This window comes from Mchenga conophoros, linkage group LG6, assembly GCF_057382185.1.
Source record: "Mchenga conophoros isolate Kocher_MC1m ecotype Shallow Benthic linkage group LG6, M_conophoros_male_GT1.1, whole genome shotgun sequence".
In the NCBI taxonomy this organism is placed as follows: Eukaryota; Metazoa; Chordata; class Actinopteri; order Cichliformes; family Cichlidae; genus Mchenga; species Mchenga conophoros.
In genome coordinates, this window is record NC_140531.1 from 30,087,253 (window position 1) to 30,111,395 (window position 24,143).

General features: G+C 42.1%; 1 protein-coding gene across 3 annotated transcripts in view; it reads left to right on the plus strand.

Annotated features, from left to right (window-relative positions):
• Nucleotides 1-24,143, plus strand: part of prkcaa (protein kinase C, alpha, a) — a 144,018-nt gene that overhangs the window by 113,723 nt on the left and 6,152 nt on the right. For all 3 annotated transcript variants that reach the window (XM_085277350.1, XM_085277351.1, XM_085277349.1), the window contains 3 exons: nucleotides 2,363-2,443; nucleotides 5,560-5,667; nucleotides 15,873-16,013. In XM_085277350.1, coding sequence (XP_085133476.1) covers nucleotides 2,363-2,443; nucleotides 5,560-5,667; nucleotides 15,873-16,013 — 330 coding nt within the window. The remainder of the gene's footprint in view (nucleotides 1-2,362; nucleotides 2,444-5,559; nucleotides 5,668-15,872; nucleotides 16,014-24,143) is intronic.

Sequence of the window (24,143 nt, forward strand, 5' to 3'; positions counted from 1 at the left end):
CCTCTGTCCCAGGATGTTAGCTTCAGACAGCAGCAGCTACACAACATGAGTAAAATAACCCTCATCTTCACGGTCTGCAGAGTTGTGAAAACTGGGGGATTTGCAAAATGTGTTTATAGAATTACACAACCGTGTGAAAGCTTTTGCAAGGTTTCCATGTTGTTTGCGCTACGCTCAAGATCCATTTTGGATATATCCAGAGTCAAGTATTGACGTACTAATATAAGAGGTGTTCATGTGTAAGGACTATGAAAAAATAATGACATGGCTGCTTTGTAAACACAGTACTTTATCTTTTAACAAACACTGGAAATACTCGAAAAACTGAATGTGACAGCACAGCTCACGATATTATCTTTGTGCTGTATTAATGGGGTTTTTCCTTTTTATAAAATCCAGAGCTGTAGCAACATTCACATTCATTCATATGCATGCAAGTCTATACACATGCTTGACTTTTGTGTGAGGGGAAACATGTGGAAACACTATTTGTCCAGTTGATTGTATTCAACCCTCAGGACAGCAAAATCCCATTGCAGTTCAGAGCTGGAGGGGTGTTTGTCCACCTGCGTGTGCTTGTGTAGGTATGTGGACTCCTGTGGGAAAGGCAAGGGTCATTAAAGTGATGCAGTGAAGGTTGCGATGCAAGGTTGATCTGCCTCCACCCACCTAGACAAAATGCGTCCACTATATTTGTGTGTTGCTGTACATACAGTACATACATTCTCTATTTTTTGTGTTAGTTTTCCTTTTCTCAGGTACAATATGGTGTCCAGTCTTTTTTTATGTGTTGTGGCATTAAGCTGGAGGAGTGTCCCAGGGCGGCATGTGTGAAGCAGAGGTCAGAAGTTATTCAGGAAAGCACGCAAAGCAGTACGCCAGCACTCATGTTGCACACCGAAGCTTATTTATTTACAAAGATCACCAAATCGTCCTGTTTTTCATGTTTCTCGTTTATCTGTATGTACCGGTACATGAATGTGTAATCTCAATATGCCTGCGTGTTAATGTTTCATCAAACCATTGCAACGATTTGATGTGTCACTGAGTGTAAAGCTTAACTACAGTGTGTGTGTCTTCTGGGTGGCGTTACTGTGGCCAGAACAGGCGAAAGCATTAACCTTTAACCATGACAGTGTAACCCAGAGGATCTCTCTGTCATTCAAGGAAATGTCACAGTCAAAAGAAGCCTCCTAAGAGCTCCCCTTGGAGACGTATACACTCTTAGTGTTTTATGCCACAGCCTGAGCTGTAGTCTATCTTCACAAAACAAATATTTAAGTAAAATATAAATGTTGAGTGTTTTTAATATGCAAAAGTGTTTGGAAAAGTATAAAACCGTTTTCAGCTTCATGCGCTGCTACATCGTTGTATTAAAACTGCTCTTGTAGCTCTGAGCGTGTCTTATAAATTGGCGTACGAATACTGCTGTGTAATTCGTTATCAGCTTCTGTCCCACGCGCCCTGTACTCCCTTCTTGTCACAAGATATGAGCTTCCTATCGTCTTTGTTCAGCCGTAGCAAAAAATAATTTGATTGTTGCAGGTGATTTAAAATGTAGGCGACTCAGGGTTCATGCAGCTTTTATGGCTGTGATCATATTCTTGCTTTAAACTTTACCTTGTCTCTGTCTAATTATGGTACAAAGAGGAAAACAAGTAGACATCCAGTCTTTGAGCTTTTGATTTATTAGTAATTATTTTAAAAGCTGCTGTCAAACTTTATATGTATGTAGGTAGAATTTTAACAGGAATTCAGTTTGTCCTTTTTCTTTACTGCCCAGCATCTCATCAAGGATATTCTGAAAGTGCCCTTTGTGAAAAATAATACGTAAAAATGTAGATGAGAATTTGAGTCGTTTTGTATAGCAATAAAATATATTTAGAGAATATTTAATAGGCTGCTGCAATGCTGTGATCTAGGTTATCATGCTTAATGATATTTTTCTTACTCTCAAACTTAATTTTTTTTTTACAAAAATAAATATTTTACCAAGATGGACGAACTTAAATACCTCATCTTCTTAAAGTATAGCTGAAAATATTAGGCTGTAGAGCCTTTTATTACAGATTGTGATCAAAAATGTGGATTCAAAGTTAAGAGTATTTATAAAATTCTTCCAGCAGAAAGAATCAAATGTTATAAAAATGTGAAATTCTATCTGATAAATTTTAAACTGTGACTGAGTGACAAGGTTGAGGTTTAGTATAGAGTAAACTTCAGGGTTACAAATCTTATCCGTGCAGTTGAAAAACAGCAGGTCAGTGTTTGTCTTTGGTCTATTTTTTTTATTTTTTTAAACAGAAACTTCTTGTTTAAATTAAACTGAGCTAAACTTTTTGCTATTGTTTTTCCTCCACAGATCATAGCATATCAGCCATACGGTCGCTCTGTAGACTGGTGGGCATATGGAGTTCTGCTCTATGAAATGCTTGCAGGACAGGTAAGTGGTACAAACCCACATACACCTCCACAATGGAACTTTGCTGTCTACAGAAAATGCTAAGACCTTCACACAGAAACAAGGTTTCTCACAGATTGCTCACACCTACATTTTTCCCACATATCTTAGAAGCAGCACGGCTCTGCTGGTGCCTAAATGAATTCAGATGGTGATGCTTAGTAAAGATCTCAACGCCAGATCATCATAAACACGTGGTATATTAATATAGACACCTTTTAATGTATTAGGTTTAGTTTTAGAGTCATACAGTGGGGCAAAAAAGTATTTAGTCAGCCACCGATTGTGCAAGTTCCCCCACCTAAAATGATGACAGAGGTCAGTAATTTGCACCAGAGGTACACTTCAACTGTGAGAGACAGAATGTGAAAAAAAAATCCATGAATCCACATGGTAGGATTTGTAAAGAATTTATTCGTAAATCAGGGTGGAAAATAAGTATTTGGTCAATAACAAAAATACAACTCAATACTTTGTAACATAACCTTTGTTGGCAATAACAGAGGTCAAACGTTTACTATAGGTCTTTACCAGGTTTGCACACACAGTAGCTGATATTTTGGCCCATTCCTCCATGCAGATCTTCTCGAGAGCAGTGATGTTTTGGGGCTGTCGCCGAGCAACACGAACTTTCAACTCCCACCACAGATTTTCTATGGGGTTGAGGTCTGGAGACTGGCTAGGCCACTCCAGGACTTTCAAATGCTTCTTACGGAGCCACTCCTTTGTTGCCCGGGCGGTGTGTTTTGGATCATTGTCATGTTGGAAGACCCAGCCTCGTTTCATCTTCAAAGTTCTCACTGATGGAAGGAGGTTTTGGCTCAAAATCTCACGATACATGGCCCCATTCATTCTGTCCTTAACACGGATCAGTCGTCCTGTCCCCTTGGCAGAAAAACAGCCCCATAGCATGATGTTTCCACCCCCATGCTTCACAGTAGGTATGGTGTTCTTGGGATGCAACTCAGTATTCTTCTTCCTCCAAACACGACGAGTTGAGTTTATACCAAAAAGTTCTACTTTGGTTTCATCTGACCACATGACATTCTCCCAATCCTCTGCTGTATCATCCATGTGCTCTCTGGCAAACTTCAGACGGGCCTGGACATGCACTGGCTTCAGCAGCGGAACACGTCTGGCACTGCGGGATTCGATTCCCTGCCGTTGTAGTGTGTTACTGATGGTGACCTTTGTTACTTTGGTCCCAGCTCTCTGCACGTCATTCACCAGGTCCCCCCGTGTGGTTCTGGGATCTTTGCTCACCGTTCTCATGATCATTTTGACCCCACGGGATGAGATCTTGCGTGGAGCCCCAGATCGAGGGAGATTATCAGTGGTCTTGGATGTCTTCCATTTTCTGATGATTGCTCCCACAGTTGATTTTTTCACACCAAGCTGCTTGCCTATTGTAGATTCACTCTTCCCAGTCTGGTGCAGGTCTACAATACTTTTCCTGGTGTCCTTCGAAAGCTCTTTGGTCTTGGCCATGGCGGAGTTTGGAGTCTGACTGTTTGAGGCTGTGGACAGGTGTCTTTTATACAGATGATGAGTTCAAACAGGTGCCATTCATACAGGTAACAAGTGGGGGACAGAAAAGCTTCTTACAGAAGACGTTACAGGTCTGTGAGAGCCAGAGGTTTTCCTTGTTTGAGGTGACCAAATACTTATTTTCCACCCTGATTTACGAATAAATTCTTTACAAATCCTACCATGTGGATTCATGGATTTTTTTTTCACATTCTGTCTCTCACAGTTGAAGTGTACCTCTGGTGCAAATTACTGACCTCTGTCATCATTTTAAGTGGGGGAACTTGCACAATCGGTGGCTGACTAAATACTTTTTTGCCCCACTGTATATAAATCTCTTTACGCAGTCACAATATTATGGCTTACCGTCCTTTTGTGAACAATAACTCAAATCCTAATAACATAAAACATCACATTTTTAGAGTGAAAAAGTATTTTGACACAATTCTACTCTTAAACAACACTGGTTGGTTCAAGTCTTCTTATAGTGAGCTTGTTTGTTTTACAGTACTACTGTTCTTGTTTATTTATGGATGCAGCATGGTGTGCTGCGAGGAGACATGAGTCAATATTCTTCAGGTGAACACATCAATAACATGTTGGCTGGTACAGAAGTGCTACTTTTAGAATAAGTGCAAGTCAAGAGAAAGTGGACATGAAGCTTTCTGAGGAGGTTTTCATGTACTGCATCTGGAGTTACTAGTTAAGACTTTCTCTTTCCTTCAAATTATAATTTGTGTGCAAGCTAGGCCAGTAAAATATTCTAACTTGACCCAACTTTTTTGACCCCTGATGTGTTTGGGAAGCTTAATTATCTACTGTTATGCTAATATAGCATCAGTCTGAAAATGATAATGGTCCACACATTGGTTAAATTGTTTTAACTTAATACACTGTTTATTAATATATATAACAATTCATAGTGTCATAGTCATCAACGAATCAGTACAAAAATGACTTTAAATCACTTTAAGACATTATTGAGTCAAAGTGAAGCATCTTTAAAAAGGCCCAGAGTAAATGCAAAAGCATAATTGTATTGTTTACGTTAATCTAATTAGCTCAGAGAGCAAGTGGCTGTTAAACAATTAACAAAGACTTTATTCAGACGTTCCCTTCCTCTGTCCCTGCCTTGTGTGAAATTGGGTAAAGGGGGCATGACGCAGACAGGCTACCTCTAGTCGAAGAGGCCAGCGGAGTGGAAATGACGAATAATTCATTTTATGGACTGTCAAAACACCCACATTATGGTTACTGATGATAACAACTCAGTGAGCAGGGGAAGAGAGCTGGGTCATCCACTCCATTTTTCCCTGCAAGGTCTTCCTATGAAACTTATTCTCCACTAATAATATTTTTTCATATCTTTATTGTTCTTGTTGTCTTTATTTGTACGTAGCTCTGTTCAGTTGAACTGTTTTTTTCTGCTCTCTTTTTATTCATAAGAGAAAACTGTTGAGTTTACTTGTCTATAAAAGAAAGTATAAACCGCAAATGTTTAGAGAGCAGCAACCATTTATTTATATGTTGTGTGTCCTAACACACTTAGTGTTGTCTTTTTTGACTCACAGCCTCCATTTGATGGTGAAGATGAGGATGAGTTGTTCCAGTCCATTATGGAGCACAATGTGTCCTACCCCAAGTCGATGTCCAAAGAAGCTGTCTCTATCTGCAAAGGGGTGGGTGAACTTGACAATGAAACATGATTTGCCATTCATCAGTTTTTGTGGTTTTAGCAGAAAGTCAGAAATATGTCAGTTGAGTTAAGTTTTATTTATATAGTGCCAATGTACAAGGCACTTTATATTGCAAGGAAAAGACCCTACAATAGTAGAAAGAAACCCACAGCATATGGATGACCCCCTGGGCGACAACACGTGCTAAGAGTGGGGAAAAAACTCTCTTGTAAAGGAACAAAATGACCAGTTTGGGTAAGAGGGAAAGGACAGCTGAGGATATATGAGTCCGTTTGGTACTAAAGAAAAAAACCACAACTGTCGTTGTTTTTTAATTTTTGCTTTAAACACATTCATAAAAACTCATTCAACTAAACATTCAATGTGAGAGACGTTTATTCTCCTGTTTGGAACTGTTTCTTCTGAGAAGCTTTCACACTTTCCCTGACGAAGCTCTGCAGCCTTCACTCTCTTCACTGAGGCTAACATAAATGAACCTCCTGGAAGAGTGCTAAAAGCTCTTACTGCTACTTCAGGTTTTGAAGAGCATTATTCGTCACTGACCATGAGAAGTAAAGCTTAATTTTGCAGGAAGAATGAAACGTGGTCTCTTTTAAATACTGTCCGGAAACTCATCTAAAAGTCCCTTTCTTCTTCCCACTCAGTCCCCACGTCTATGGCCTATATATTATTAAAATACTGAAGAGGAATTCTAGTGGATCATTCAATATACTCATCACAAGTCAGACTGTATCACCAGGCTCATGTGCACTTGTTCCACTGGGTATGACTGTATGGAAAAAGTGTACTGTCAGACTGAATTCCCTCTTGAGCTGGTTCGTCTGTGGTGTAAATTATTCAGGGGTCCTTTTGGTCTCATCAATTTTGAAAAACAGTGAATGTTTCTAATTTACAGCCAAGGTTATCATGCATCAGGAAGCATGCTTACACACTAACACTAAAGGGTGCAGTGCCAAGAAAATGTAATAATCCCTCCCTGATTTCTTAACTTTTGCATATTTGTCACGCTCACATATTTCAGATCATCAGACACATTTTAATATTAGAATGATATTTGTGTGTGGGGAGGATTCTGTGGAGCTGGATTTGTGGAAAGGTTGGAGTCCTGTTATGTCTGACATGAAACTAACACAGTGTTTTATAAAAAGAACGTCATACCAAGAGTCAAACATGGTGGTGGTAGTGTGATGGTTTGGGATGCTTTGCTGCTTTGGGACGATTTACTGTAACTGATGGAACCATGAATTCTGCTCTCTAGCAGAAAATCCTGAAGGAGAATGTCTGTCCATCAGTTCATGGACTTAAATCAGATTGCGATGCTTTGGCATCTCCTTAAACAGGGTGTTCATGCTTGAAAAACCTCCAGTGTGGTTGAATTACAACAATTCTGCATAGAAGAGTTTGCAAAAATGTCTCCACAGTGAGATGAAAGACTCATTTCTAGTTATTGCAAACCTTTATTTGCTGTTTCAGCTCCCAAGGGTTCCAAAACCAGTTATTAGGTTTAGCAGGGAATTACTTTTTATACCGGGACATGTAGGTTTGGATAGATTTTCTTTTTCTCTCCCCTAAATTAAATCATCATTTAAAAACTGTCTTTTGTACTTACTCAGGTTACCTCTGTCTAATAAATAAAATATGAATGATGATCTGGTAGATATAAGGGTGACAAATATGCAACAAACTAAGAAATCAGTAAGGGGGCACAGAATAAAGACTCTAGAGAGACTTTTCCTCTTTTTCTGTCAGCCTGCCATAAATACTGAGCTGTCTAATTTCAGACCAATTTTTCTACAAGTACATTTGTTAGGATGTTTTTCTTTTGTATTAGGAGTGTTTCACATTTCTCTGCATCTCTGGTACACATATTTCAAAATAATGTTACTAGGAAATGTAACTTGAGACAATGTACAGTGTTAGTATTTTAATGGAGATGTCTAACATGTGGAGCAGAGTTTAGTATTTGTTGTGTTGGCTCATTACTGGCCTTGTTGGTCACTGACCTCACAGAATGCACTAACCAGGACTGTTAGCAAGTCTGTTTCAGCAGTTATTGGCAAATAGCTTCTGGATTCCACAGAGGGGAAGTAAGTGGTACATAGGGTCAGTGCAAGTCAAGCAAGAAAAAATAGTGGGTTATTAATATTGTGTGCCTAATTTTATTTTAGCACAAGAATGTTTGACAGCAATGACATCATAAAAAGAGTTTCTAGGACACTGAATTAAATGAAAACACAGTGAAAATCTGAGTGAGCTATAGTTTATTCAATCAGGGAATAAACAAGAAGGCAAAACATGCACATTAATTGGACCTTAGATGTAAAGAAATACATGTTTTTTTTGAGGATGACCTGAATTTTATGTACATTGCATATGACAGTTAATAGATATCTATGAAATCAAAATTGGTCAGTAAAATTATATTTAAAAACTCATTTTATTTGTTATACTTGGAAGGTGTTGAGAAACAGAACCGCACACATTTATGTTTTTGTGAGCCTACAGTGAATTTAATAGTGAAAGTGGCAGTAGTTTTATTTCTGTCCAGAGGCTATGCAAAGTCAATGAGCTGTGCATTAATACGCTTTGTCTCCCTGTCTCTCCCTCGACTCCACTTGTGTCTCTTTGTCCTCCTCTGTCCTTTCTCCTTTATTTTTCTTAGCTTTGTGTATGTGTGGGTTTGCACACAAAAGTATAATACAAATTCTATGGGGACTTAACTCTGTTTGCAGTCGTATTTTGGGCTCCTGTCTTCCTTTCTGCCTTTGAAAAAGACTTGGTTTAAGTTTACTCTGAATTAGATAAGTAGTACTAATGGTTAAGTGTAAGGTAGGTTTACTGGAATTTAGTGGCAGCCAGTGTATTGTCCTCTGAAGTGGAAGAAGCAGAAATATGTGCCTGTACTAGTCTTAGCCCGACTCCCTGTCCCTGTTGGGCAGGGCGTCTGCGATTTTTCTCACTGGAGATATATATATATATATATATATATATATATATATATATATATATATATATATATATATATATATATATATATATATATATTGCTTGACAGCAGCCCAATCCAATGATGTAAGTCAGAAAAAGCTAGGTAAAAAAAAAAGAAGATAGATTTAGGTTAAAAAGGTAACAGGAATGCTATTTTAAATGTAGAAGGTATTCATCTGGATGTACAGTAGTCTCAGTAGATCAAATGTTCACGAGGCCTGCAGGATACTTCCTGGTTTTTAAAGGATCATGATTATGATAGAGTTTCCTGCCCCATCATGCCCTTTCTTTTTGAATCGCTCCAAATTCTCCTTTTCTCACTTTTCTTCTCGATTCTCAACTGCCTCGCCCCTGCTGCCCAATCCGTCAGATCTTAACTATTTTATGTTCTCAGCAGGAACAGCAGGGTGGTGTCAAGGTTATGTAAACTTTTGGAAAACGTGCAGCTAAACTGTTTGCTGCCAGTTCATGATGTGGTGAAGTTTTTGAAGTTTGAGTGTTAACAGTTGGCAGACAGGATGATCAAAGGCTTCCTCTGAAATGTCAACACTAGACTTGCAGTTTTCTGATGGTAATTTTCACATCACACTTATGCAAAGTTATTCGAGTGCTCAAGATCCAGAACAAGTTTGAGTGTTTGATACTGTGGTGAGCCAGCAGCCGATTTCAAGTACATTTCAGCAGGATTGCAGCAGGATGCTTTCTTGGTGTCACCGACAGTCCTGTAAAAGACTGCAAAGGACTTTTTCTTCCTTGTCAACAGCTGTCTGGTGCACTCTGCCAGCTGAATGCATGCCATTAGTTCAGATGTGACCGAGCCCACAGCCTTAAGGGACTTGCAGAAAGGAAACCGACTGACTCCTCAGGACTTGCCTGACCCTCTGCAGGTACTTGGTGGTTGCAGCCTTTCTAGCGGCCTCTTCATGGTTCCCATTCGCCTGCGGGATCCCAAGGTACTTGTAACTGTCCTCTATGTCTGCAATGTTGCCTTCTGGTAGTTCAATCCCCTCAGTTCTGACTACCTTCCCTCTCTTTGTTACCATCCGACTACACTTCTCCAGTCCGAACGACATTCCAATGTCATTGCTGTATATCCTGGTAGTGTGGATCAGTGAATCGATGTCTCGTTCACTCTTGGCATACAGCTTGATGTCATCCATGTACAGGAGGTGGCTGACAACTGCTCCGTTCCGTAGTCGGTATTGTTAATGATCTCACTGAGGGGGTTCAGGCCTATGCAGAACAGCAGTGGGGACAGAGCATCTCCTTGGTAGATCCCGCACTTGATGGTGACTTGTGCTATGGGCTTGGAGTTGGCCTCTAGTGTTGTACGCCACATCCCCATTGAGTTCCTGATGAAGGCTCTTAGGGTCCCATTGATCTTGTACAATTCTAGGCATTCCAGTATCCAGCTGTGGGGCATTGAGTCATAGGCCTTCTTGTAATCAATCCAGGCAGTGCACAGGTTGGTCAGTCTGGTCTTGCAGTCTCGGCTGACTGTTCTGTCTACCAGTAGCTGGTGTTTTGCGCTGCTGGTATTCTTGCCAGTCCCTTTCTGTGCCCCACTCATGTATTGACCCATGTGCCTGTTCATCTTAGCCGATATGATGCCTGACAGGAGCTTCCATGTAGTACTGAGGCAGGTTATTGGTCGGTAGTTGGAGGGGACCGGTCCCTTCTTGGGGTCCTTGGGGACCGTTCGACCTTCGGTTAGCCATTCCGAGTGTCTCTCGTTAACTAGCAGCTGGTTCATTTGTGCTGCCAGATGCTCGTGGAGTGCAGTCAGCTTCTTCAGCCAGTAGGCGTGAACCATGTCGGGCCCTGGTGCTGTCCAACTCTTCATACTGGAGACCCTTTCTTGGATATCTGCCACTGTGATGGTTACTGGACCCTGTTCAGGGAGGTCGCTATGGTCTGCCCTCAAATCCTCTAGCCACTGAGCATTGCCGTTATGGGTTGCGTCCTTCTCCTATATGCTCTTCCAGTATTGCTCCGTCTCCAGCCTTGGTGGTGCTGTTCTCTTATTGTTCCCTTGCCACTGAGAGTACAGTAGAGTTCTGTGGAGAACAGCTGGTTTATTCTCCTGCCTTCTATCTCTCTGGTGTACCTCCTCAAGCTGTTGGCCAAGGCTGTGAGTCTTTGCTTGGCAGTTTGCTGTATTTCTTATGCACCTTCTTTGTCGCACCTTTCTGTATCTCCGTTAGTTGGCTAACCTCCCTCCGTGCTACTTTGATCTTGCCCTCTAGCCTCCTTCTCCATGGAGGGTACTGCCCCTTGTGGCTGTTCAACTTGTAGCCAAGCATCTCACTGATCACTGCTGCCGTATTGTAGATCAGCTTGTTAGTGTCGGTAATCGTGGTTGTAGGTATCGTCCGTAGTGCTGCATTAACATCATCTAGCAGACCTTCTGAGGGTACTTCACATAATCTTGGTAACCGGCTACGGGGGATCCAGGTTTCAAGCCTGGCCATGATCCTATTTTTCAGGTCAGTTCCTCTCGCACTCAACGATCCTTCTCCTATCGCACTTGGGGCTATGTACCCAATCTCGGGTGGGGGTGATGATATCTCCCCTCCTGACTCCTCCTTGCCGTAGCATTTGTGTTGTACCTCATCAATCTCTAGCTGTGAGAGCAGTCCCTTCTTTCGAATGTTGGAACACTGAGCTACTAGTTGTTTCGCCGTCATTGTGGATGTTGGGTATGGAAGAATCCATAGGTCCATATATATATATATATATATATATATATATATATATAGAGCAGCTGGATAGCGTAGTGGTTAGACTACACGCCTTTGGAACAGAGGATCGCAAGTTCGATTCCTGCCTGGGGCGTCTGTATCCAGTAAGGGTCCTAAGGCTAGACCCCCTATGCTAAGCAAGCCTACCGCAGACATGAGCGAGACAGATAAATATGAAGGCATGCCGGCTCGGACGTCGCCCGGATCAACAAGGTCCGCGTCAGGTGTTGAGGAACCAGGGCACCCTGACGAAAAGTGGGCTACTGGAACAAGAAGGCATCGGTGGGCAAGGGACGAAAACAGGGCGTTGTTGGAATGCTACTACGCAAGTAACCCCGGCGGAAGGGGCTACATGAATAGGATGAGGGACCTATGGATTCTTCGATACCCAACATCCACAATGACGGCGAAACAACTAGTAGCTCAGTGTTCCAACATTCGAAAGAAGGGACTGCTCTCACAGCTAGAGATTGACGAGGTACAACACAAATGCTACGGCAAGGAGGAGTCAGGACGCCAGGTCAGGGGGGAGATATCATCACCCCCACCCGAGATTGGGTACATAGCCCCAAGTGCGATAGGAGAAGGATCGTTGAGTGCGAGAGGAACTGACCTGAAAAATAGGATCATGGCCAAGCTTGAAACCTGGATCCCCCGTAGCCGGTTACCAAGATTACGTGAAGTACCCTCAGAAGGTCTGCTAGATGATGTTAATGCAGCACTACGGGCAATACCTACAACCACGATTACCGACACTAACAAGCTGATCTACAATACGGCAGCAGTGATCAGTGAGATGCTTGGCTACAAGTTGAAGGGGCAGTACCCTCCATGGAGAAGGAGGCTAGAGGGCAAGATCAAAGTAGCACGGAGGGAGGTTAGCCAACTAACGGAGTTGCAGAAAGGTGCGACAAATAAGGTGCCTAAGAAATACAGCAAGCTGTCCATACCTGAGGCCTTGGAAACTGCCAAGCAAAGACTCACAGCCTTGGCCAGCCGCTTGAGGAGGTACACCAGAGAGATAGAAGGCAGGAGAATAAACCAGCTGTTCTCCACAGAACCAGCAAAGGTGTACTCTCAGTGGCAAGGGAACAATAAGAGAACAGCACCACCAAGGCTGGAGACGGAGCAATACTGGAAGAGCATATGGGAGAAGGATGCAACCCATAACGGCAATGCTCAGTGGCTAGAGGATCTGAGGGCAGACCACAGCGACCTCCCTGAACAGGGTCCAGTAACCATCACAGTGGCAGATATCCAAGAAAGGGTCTCCAGTATGAAGAGTTGGACAGCACCAGGGCCCGACATGGTTCACACCTACTGGCTGAAGAAGCTGACTGCACTCCACGAGCGTCTGGCAGCACAAATGAACCAGCTGCTAGTTAACGAAAGACACCCGGAATGGCTAACTGAAGGCCGGACGGTCCTGATCCCCAAGGACCCCAAGAAGGGACCGGTCCCCTCCAACTACCGACCAATAACCTGCCTCAGCACCACGTGGAAGCTCCTGTCAGGCATCATATCGGCTAAGATGAACAGGCACATGGGTCAATACATGAGCGGGACACAGAAAGGAATTGGCAAGAATACCAGAGGTGCAAAACACCAGCTACTGGTAGACAGAACAATCAGCCGAGACTGCAAGACCAGACTGACCAACCTGTGCACTGCCTGGATTGATTACAAGAAGGCCTATGACTCAATGCCCCACAGCTGGATACTGGAATGCCTAGAATTGTACAAGATCAATGGGACCCTAAGAGCCTTCATCAGGAACTCAATGGGGATGTGGCGTACAACACTAGAGGCCAACTCCAAGCCCATAGCACAAGTCACCATCAAGTGCGGGATCTACCAAGGAGATGCTCTGTCCCCACTGCTGTTCTGCATAGGCCTGAACCCCCTCAGTGAGATCATTAACAAGACTGGCTACGGATACCGGCTACGGAACGGAGCAGTTGTCAGCCACCTCCTGTACATGGATGACATCAAGCTGTATGCCAAGAGTGAACGAGACATCGATTCACTGATCCACACTACCAGGCTATACAGCAATGACATTGGAATGTCGTTCGGACTGGAGAAGTGTAGTCGGATGGTAACAAAGAGAGGGAAGGTAGTCAGAACTGAGGGGATTGAACTACCAGAAGGCAACATTGCAGACATAGAGGACAGTTACAAGTACCTGGGGATCCCGCAGGCAAATGGGAACCATGAAGAGGCCGCTAGAAAGGCTGCAACCACCAAGTACCTGCAGAGGGTCAGGCAAGTCCTGAGGAGTCAGCTGAATGGTAAGAACAAGATCCGGGCCATCAACACATACGCCCTGCCCGTGATCAGGTACCCTGCTGGGGTAATAAGCTGGCCAAAGGAGGAGATAGAAGCCACTGACATAAAGACAAGAAAGCTCCTTACCATGCATGGAGGGTTTCACCCCAAGTCCAGCACCCTGAGGCTGTACGCTAAGCGGAAGGAAGGGGGCCGGGGACTGGTGAGTGTCAGCACCACAGTCCAGGATGAGACAAGGAACATCCAAGAATACATTGGGAAGATGGCCCCAACTGACCGAGTGCTCAGTGAATACCTCAGGCAGCAGAAACCCAAGAAAGAGGATGGAGACGAGGAACCATCATGGAAGGACAGGCCCCTGCACGGTATGTACCACCGGCAGATAGAGGAGGTGGCTGATATCCAGAAATCCTACCAGTGGCTGGACAAAGCTGGACTGAAAGACAGCACAGAGGCACTAATCATGGCAGCACAAGAACAAGCTCTGAGCACAAGATCCATAGAGGCTGGGGTCTATCACACCAGGCAAGACCCCAGGTGCAGGCTGTGTAAAGATGCCCCAGAGACAATCCAGCACATAACAGCAGGGTGCAAGATGCTAGCAGGCAAGGCATACATGGAACGCCATAACCAAGTGGCCGGCATAGTGTACAGGAACATCTGTGCTGAGTACAACCTGGAAGTCCCGAGGTCAAAATGGGAGATGCCCCCAAGGGTGGTGGAGAATGACCGAGCTAAGATCCTGTGGGACTTCCAGATACAGACGGACAAAATGGTGGTGGCTAACCAACCGGACATAGTGGTGGTAGACAAACAGAAGAAGGCGGCCGTAGTGATCGATGTAGCGGTTCCGAATGACAGCAATATCAGGAAGAAGGAACACGAGAAGCTGGAGAAATACCAAGGGCTCAGAGAAGAGCTCGAGAGGATGTGGAGGGTGAAGGTAACGGTGGTCCCCGTGGTAATCGGAGCACTAGGTGCGGTGACTCCCAAGCTAGGCGAGTGGCTCCAGCAGATCCCGGGAACAACATCGGAAATCTCTGTCCAGAAGAGCGCAGTCCTGGGAACAGCTAAGATACTGCGCAGGACCCTCAAGCTCCCAGGCCTCTGGTAGAGGACCCGAGCTTGAAGGATAAACCGCCCGCAGGGGCGTGCTGGGTGTTTTTTTTTTTTTTTATATATACCATTTACAGAAGCACACCCTGCACAAAAATACCAAAGCAATGAGATCAATGTAAGCATTTAACTCAGATTTTTCATTCATTGTCGTTAATTTATCCAGGTGAAAAGTCTTGAGATCTAAATCTCATTTCCAAGAGAGACCTGGACAGCAGGGCAGCAAAAGTTATAACAAATACATAGTGTTTTTTCTTTGGAGTGTTAATACCGAACTCCACCAGGTTCTGCATCCATCTCCAAATGAGCACTTTGCTTTCTGTTGCACTTCAGTCAGGGCAAATCACCAAACTGTAACGAGAGAGCAGGTGCAAAATGTGTTTGTAAAACATACTCTAGTAATATTCCAGATACACATACACACATAACAATTTATATTCCATTATGAGTCTTGCTTCTGTGCATTTCAAATATTTGGCCTGCATATTTCCCACTGGTACGGTGGCTCTAATTTTGTAGTCAGCAAGAAGGTAAAGGCAACTGAAAAGTCAGGAAAGAAACATTTAAGTTTCTTGTCATTTCCAGCACATTATTTGAACATTTATTTTTAACTAATGCCAGTGGCCTTCTGCTTAATTTAAAACAAGGACAGGTTGTTTGGTGGTTTTGCTTCCTTTGGGTCCCTGCATCTTGTTTTACTTTTTAACAAAGTCGTCGCTCGATGTGCGATTAGAAGTGGCAGCGGTTCTCTGAAGGCAGAGCATGCAGCGGGAGAGAGGAAAAAACCCCAATGATATCACTCTTTTTAAGACCCATCTGTTTAGCTGTCATTTGGTCACCTAGTAAAGAGGTGGAGTCACATTATGAAACATGAAACACAGCAGTGAAAGAACTGAGCTGGAAGTTTAGTTCAGAGAGATAAAACGAGTGTTTACCAGTGTTTCAGGATCTTCAGTGCTCCACAATATTAAAATAAATCTTTATTATCATTATTATTATTATTATCCTTAATCTAACTGTATTTTTTTTGTGCGTGTGTGTGGCCATGAGCAGTTGATGACTAAACACCCATCCAAACGTCTGGGCTGTGGCGCTGAGGGAGAGAGGGACATCAGAGAACACGCCTTCTTCAGACGCATCGATTGGGAACGTCTCGAGAACAGAGAGATACAGCCCCCCTTTAAGCCTAAAGTGGTAAGTCTTAAAGCACACATAGGCTACATGTATGGAATTACTGTAACCAAGGTTAAGATAATTGGTAGCTTTCCGAGATAACTTTAACTTTCATTAAAATAAGGCCGGCAGCGTTTATCTGTCAATCATTTTAAGTATGCTGGTCATCAGTATTTCATCCTACTCACTGCACACAGCACTGCAGTTTGCATCATGCACCACAATGGAAAAATTAGAACCCCTTTTCTTTTATCATATAACTGTTATTTATGCATTTATTATTATTTTTTTTGTATTATCTGTCAGTAATTTAAATCCTTCTAACAACGGGCCCTCTTTGTGTCATACTGTTTTCTCTCACACACGTTTCAATGCTTGATGCAGTTTAGAGGTTGGAAGGGAGACTATACTTGAATACCTATAGAAACATTTATATCCTGTTAACATTATTATTAATTCATAATAAAAAGTGGCTTCAGGTGATCTCCTCTCGGTCTTAAGCACATGTAAACACATGCAAACAAGACAAGTAGATAAATACAACCTTGTGAACTGCATATATCTATAAAGAACAGATGTGCTTATCTCAACATGACAAATCTGTTATGGCAAGGCATCTAATAGCCCTCTGCTGTGTTCTCTACTCCCTGGGGGACTATCTGTTCTTGGCTGTTTGTTTACGAACTTCTGTCTCAGCCTTCAGTCAGATTTGTCTCAATACGCACAAAAACTCAAGAGTTACTGGTTAAAACTTATTAGATTACTGTACACAACCAGAGTAATGCATCTTCACGATGCCTCATACTTTATATCTATTGGCTGATTGCTGTATGAATTTATATGTTCACAAATTTTGTCTTAGATTTGCAGTATTCAGACGTTCATTACTTGGTGTTTTTCAAATGGTGGATAATGTCAGAAAATAATCTAGACAAAGTTATATTTTATGAAGTATTAAACACCCAAATATAGGAGATCCAGCGACGCTAAATGAGATTTATATATAAGTTTATCTGTGGATCAAAAACTATATAGACACAAGTACAGACAAAGCAATTTCAGATTATCCTTATCTATGCAAGCCACACAGTGTGCTTACTTTCCTAAGGGGTTCATTAGCATTTGATCCATTCTCTTTTAAAGCTCTACAAAGGCCCTCCAAACAGTATTTCTTGATTGTGTTATAAAACGCACCATAAAGATTTTCTTCACCCAAAAAATTAACATCATGTCACATGACATGAGTTAATGTTTATTTAAGGATTTTGTAAAGTTTATATTAAACAGATTCATTCCTGTGAAGGAGAAATGACGGAAAACTCCCAGATGACCCCTCCTTTCTGGTCTTTCCCCATCTGCTTTATTTATCCACACACACACGCACACACACTCTCCACCAGCCATTCTGTCATGTTGTGTTTGGCTCTTTAGCAGCCAGATATCAAAAACTCTTTGACCAACTTGGTTAAAAGTATACCTGGGAGTATATCTTGGAAGTTTGTTCAGAGAATTACAAATTCAGCTGCCTCCTTGGCTGCTGAATTTGCAAGAGGGCATATGATGACAATGTTTTAATTAGTTGTCATGCACCTTTTAAAACCGCCAACGAAATGCCCTCTGGTATTTCTAAAACCATATCTCCATTAAGAAGTAAATGGCCTGTATTTGTATAGCGCTTTACTTAGTCCCTATGGACCCCAAAGCACATACACTACATTCAGTCATCCACCCATTCACACACTGGTGATGGCAAGCTACACTGTAGCCACAGCTGCCCTGGGGCGCACTGACAGAGGTGAAGCTGCCGGACACTGGCGCCACCAGGCCCTCTGACCACCACCAGTAGGCAACGGGTGAAGTGTCTTGCCCAAGGACACAACGACAGAGACTGTCAGAGCCGGGGCTTAAACCGGCAACCTTCCAATTACAAGACGAACTGCCAACTCTTGAGCCACGATCGCCCCTAAATTAAGCATAAGTGCTATAGCACCTTGTGAAAAAGATGACAAGCAAGTCAGTGTGACTGCTTCCTGCCTCACAGCTTACTTTAAGTCTCAGAGGCACGAATCGGCATAGTTACAACAGGTAAGTTGGAAAACATCGTTTATTCAGGTAAATCCATCACTGAAGAGGAGTACTGTTTACACAACATTGTGATGTCATGGTGTTCTCACTTATTTGCTCTGTCTGTTAATGTGTGCAAAAGTGAGCATTAGGATCTGACTGTGATACAGTCTCACTTTAATACACATTAATACTTGTCATTATCCTTGCCTCTGGTGGAAGATTTACTTTATTGCAACAATTTTTTTTTCCATCAGTAAAAGATTTGATTAAATGCAGTTACTTACTGCACGCTCTTGTATTCTTATATAACTCAGCAGATATTGCATGACCACAACACATTCACACATCAACAACAAGGAGAGTGTGAGCACATATGTACGAGATGTGTTGTTGGCGATCCAATGTGTTGTTTTTGAATATAAACAAGACCAATGGTGTTACTGAAGAACATAATATATCATCCTGACTGGATCGAATGGTTTATAATGTGCAGTAAAATAGCTGATCTAATGTGACTGCAGTCCATTGTAACCCATTAATGGTGATTGACAGTGGTAGGAATGTCTATTAAGAATTTAAAACACAAGATGGAGAGCCTTACCACTGGAGTAATCTACTACCCACTCAAGAACTCAGTGTCATAAACATAGTGGGAGGAAATCAGTCTTAGAGTTTCGTAACAGCAGATCCAGGCTCAGAACTGTACAGCGTTGTATGTCTCACAGTAAATACCTAATTATTGGCTTGGGACAATTAATAGAACTGTTACATTAAATATAGCCTGAAGTCACTCTGATTTCCAGTGAGCCATGTGAAATTTGATACAGCTTTAACATAATGCTCATTTGTCTTGTTAAACCAAGCTGTAGGCGTAAGCTGCAAATGACATGTGCTTTGTCAACAATTGGTTATTTCAGAGTCAGATCTCAGTGTATAGTTATAAAGAGCACACATTTTGCAGCACATCAATCATGTAGAGCACATATGTTTGCAGATTTCAATATAGACTGCATTTCTTTAAACAGAAAAATATATATAGTAGGTCACTTAGTGCTCTATATGTGTGTGTGCCTGTATCCATTACATATTCATTTTGTAGTTTTCTTCTGTTTCAACCCTCAAGGGCTCCAGTTCTTCTAATAAGGTGAATCCTGACCTCTTCCATGTAGTTTTCTGCTGAGTGTGCTGGGTTTTCCTGAAAATGCTTTGCGTTTGTATGTGCGGGTAAATGTATGTGTGGAGGAAGTGTAAATATAAAAGGTTAAAGGAGATTAAGGACAAACAGAGGTGGAATCATTCCTTGCATTTACGCCTTGTCTCTGCGTTCGTTTGCTGCACAAGCCTGCAAGTTTGTTGCCGCGTAGGGGGTGGTAATCAATATCGTAGGGAGAAAGAAAGGTCTCTGTGAAGTTGAAGGCAGGTAAAAGCATGCAAATGTCCATGCTCTTGGCATAGTGCATGTTTGCATGGATCTAATAGGTGCAGAGAAGTTGGAAAGATGACAGAGGTGGAAAGATAATAATTAACATTTTTGAATGCTCCCTGCAGCCATGTAAAGACACTTATGGTCTATCATGTCCATCTCGCTGTGCCATTTAATACAATGTTGTTTCTGATTTCATACATCTCCTTCTCACAACTTACCAAATATGTTCCTGTCTTTTTAATCCACTCCTCTTCTTTCTTTTCTCCCTGTGCATCTTTCCTTGCTCAATCTCACTTCATCCGCCTTATGACAGCTTCGGAATTGCAATCAATACACTAGCTGCACCCAGCTGGGAGACTTTTACCATCTGTATCTATTGGACCGGGTGTCAGATAGCATGAGGGACATTGTCTGTGCAGTAGAATGATTGTCATGGCAGGCTCACTTAGCGTTGATCCACTGTTCCATTATTGTGCTGAATGCTGTGACCGTTCAACTGTGTACTGCAGGTAGCAGACACACAATTAAATGCCAGCAACATTCAGCTAACTGTGTTGGTATTTGCTATGAAACCAGGCCGATTTCTTCAGAGTACAAGACACTTGATGCCCACACGTTTGACGCCTACTTGTGGATGGCCGATAGTGTTTATGTCAAAAAGAAGTAGGTCAAAGCTGCTGATTGATAGTAAATGAAGGCAAGGATGCAGGGCAAGACAGAGTGGGAGGACTTAGTCACTGCACAGAAGTCTTGGAACATTGGAACGTTGAAGGAAGGGATGTGCATGGCTCATAGGATGCACGCACAGGCACACACACTGAGAAAATGATGGCAATATGGGTGATTTTTGAGTCACTGTGGCTTTGGGAAATAAGAGGCAAACACCGTTGCCTTTTGCTGAGGATATGAGCCTTTCCTCTTGTTTTTTTGTTGTTCATTTTGAAGTTTTATTTATTATGTGTTTTTGATTTGAGGTCAAGAGAAATCGACTCTTTATCACATTTTCTGTAAAATCTTTGAACTTATTGGTTTCCCATCAAACACAGTTTATCTGTCACGGACCAAATTTGTAACTACAACACTGCAATATCTTATAGTCAAAAGACGTATTTAAAGAAATATTTTGGGTTGGGTTTTTACAAGTTGAATTCATTGGAGCACAGCCAGTATGCAGTTTGCAATACAAACTTTTGATTTCATCTCTCTTTTATCTTTCTGCACCAGTAATCACAGGCTTCAGCTGTACTTTGCAATTTAGTCACATTATGGCCTTGTGAGAGCTAAAAAGCAAAGAAATTTCCCTACAGATAAGCTGTTCAGATCCAAAGCACATTTCTGGAAAACCTTTTCTTCCACACTTTGACTGATGTTCTCCCTTAAGTGGTTCGTTGATGTTGACAAACTAGCAACCCAACAAAGAAAACATAATGTTTGGAAGACGATGAGAACAGAGTGCTTCCCAGGCCGCTGGCTTCAGGGAGCTGAAGGTAGAGAAAAAAGAGGAAGAGAGAGTCTTGGCACAACTCTTAATGGAGGCAGGCACTCATTTGTCATCCTAAGTAGCTGAGTGTTCTTTTAATATGCTTGGGCACAGAGGCGTGCACGTCTGTATGTGTGCAGTGAGAGAGGGAGGGAGATTAAAGATGAGAGAAAGTAGGTCAAAAACCCATGTAGGACACTGTGTCACTATGTATGAGAGGATGTATCAGCAGCATCATAGCCTTGGTCTCACCCAATCAAGGTTGGTTGAATCACATAGTAAAAAATAGGAGTTGTAAGACCAGCCTTGTGCTTTTCCAGCAGAGCATGTTTGTGCGCCTAAAAAGTCACAAAAACACTAAGACCATGTTTCCAAGACAGTGGGTCAAAAGATAATCTTCTTTTTTTTTTGTTCTTTATTTTCCTATATTCAACATACAGAATATGGTATTTTCTCATCAAAGTCCTTTACTTGGAGTGTGACGATCTGACGCCAGGAGCTAAACTGTTTACTCAGCGCTTGGTGCTGCGAGGGGTAAAAACAACACTAACCACTGTCACAGTGGTTTCTGTTGACAAAAGGGGGGGAAAAAAGCTCACATATGCTTTACGTACACACTGGTTAGAGTATTGCTTGAGAGCAGAAGCCTCATGTCACAAGGAGTTTTGTGACCTAGAAAGGAACATCTTGGTGCTGGAGATTGTCGTTGGAGGTCAGAGTTAAAAATGTGCTGCTTCACTTCAGCGATGGATTGCCAGTGATGGATAGAAGAAGACAAGTGGGCAGCAGAGACGCAGCGGTGGAAGGATGCTAGCGATTACCCATCAGGTGCCCGCTGTGTGCGAAGCAGAAAATTCAGAGGCCCCCCACCACACACGCACACAGAGAGTCACATCTTGATGTGCGTCTTTGCCCTCTATCTACTCTGGTGGTGATGGCTTAGAGCGAATGTCACCTGTCAGTGACAACAGTCGCAATCAAAAACCTCACACACAAACACACGCCTCTTAGAAACAGCAGTGTCTTATGTTTTCATCGTATGTTGTGTTCACATCACCTGGCACGCTCTGTCTAGCCTCCTAAAAAAATAGTAAAGAGAAAATAAAAATAGAAATGTCTGCACCTTCATACTTGTGTGTGTTTACTTGACAAACAAAGACAGGCATACCTTAACACACACACATAAAAACAGAATTTCCTGTATGCACAGTGACAGTGATGTCAATTTAAGCATGCATAGACTTAGGCAGACAGCGTTATCTTGTTTGTGAATGGAATATAGGACAACAGCGAAAAAGGTCAGTTAGTCAAGAGTTTCAAATCCAGGTCACAGTCAGTCGTGGGCTTCAAATGCCCAGATACTAATAATTAAAACTGATTGAAAGGGGCTGAAAACAAGGGGAAGACAGTATATAGTGGCTGGCCAAGCTGAAATTGCTGGTGTTCAGTGGTCATAGCGTTTACAATCCAGAGAAGGGACAGATGCTGTGATGGTGGAGATTGATGTCTGCTAGGCTGTTTTGAAGTGATGGGTGAAGCACAAGTCAGTGCATGCCAAGAGGAGTTTGCTTAGCAGAGGACAAAATCAAGCTTAAGCTGTCACCACTTGACTAAGTAGCTGGATATAAACATATTTTATCTGAAAAGGTTTAGCAGGTTTCATTATTGTGTTATAAATACTCTCCAAACAAACTATTTTTACACACAAATTTACTTACTCATTAAATATTTTCCTTTTATTCAAACAGCCTTTTCAGTTTATTGCATCATTGATTGTTTTTGTATAACAGCAGAATTAAAGGCGCTGTGGTTGCTGTCATCCTTTCTTTCTCTTCATGTTCTGTGTTAGAGTCTCATGGAGTTTGGCAGAGTGTGTTATGCTATCAGTCAGCTGCAGAAGTAATAATTCGTGAATCGAGTATGAACATTTATCAAGTTGTTCACTAAGTTACTAGAGTATGAGCATATGTGTATTTGGGAATTTGTGCATCCACATAGATGAAGTCTGTGTGTGGGTGGACGAGTAAATGAGGATAGAGAAGGATTTTGTTTTCCTTTTTCCTTACTGAGGACAAGGAATAATCAATCTACTTTCATTAAACAAGATAATATTTTAAAATTATTCTAAAAAATTATCAATTTGTCTGATTTCTTTACCGTCTTGCCAACCCCAGCTGGGCTGGTTAAGAGAAACCTGGACACTGAGATTCACCCTTACACCCTTACCTAGGGCTAATTTAGTATGACAATGATTGTGGGAGAAAGCAGGAGTTTCTAAATGAAAACAGGGAGAACAGCCTGCTAGGAGCTTTGAACCATGAGCCTGTGGGTTTTGAGGTGCAGTGCTAACCACTGTACCACCCTACGACCCTTGGCTTTCATCATTACCTTTAGGGCAAAATTTTAAACCTGTGCTTGGAGATTGAATTGAACAAACCTTGTAGAGACTTGATCATGACAAATAAAATATTGTTTCGTTTCTGTTTCTTTGCCTTTGATACCATGGCATGCTTGTGTTTGGAAGCCACACTCCTGAACAGACAATTACAGTGGAATATGCATAACTATGAATGGCATACACAGAAACATTACTAGAAAACACTGGACACTGTAAAACAGATTTTGTACATTTATTATAAATTTCGTCTGAAGAAAAACAAGCAACTCATGTCATATCGCTGTAATTAAATATACTAAATTTATATACATATTTACACTGCACTTCTAAAAACAGTTTTTATTTTTTCCATTCGATGTGAAGAGCAACAAAATTATATGCACACCCAGGTCTGCATACATGCAAGTTCTTCCTTTGCTGAGGAATTCTCTGAAGCATTTCCGCATCTATCGTATGACGTGATCTTACTGAGTGTCCCCTCAACTCACGAGCATGAACACTTTTGACGGCGCCCATTCTATATTGCACCCCACTCATGAATATAGTAATTAACCCCTCTGTGACCTTGTTGCACCTCGATGATGTTGTCATTCTTGTTGAAGGAATAACTTTCTTCTTCTGTAACATACTTAGCTGAAGCCAAAACAAGGGCTTTGCATTGCAGCAGGTTTTCAGAGTTTTTGGAAATGGAGTGTGGCTTATCCTGGAGGTCCTGACACGATTTCCTCTCGTAGAATCAGTTCACAGTTTGTTTGTTTGAAACTGCGTTGCTGTTTCACA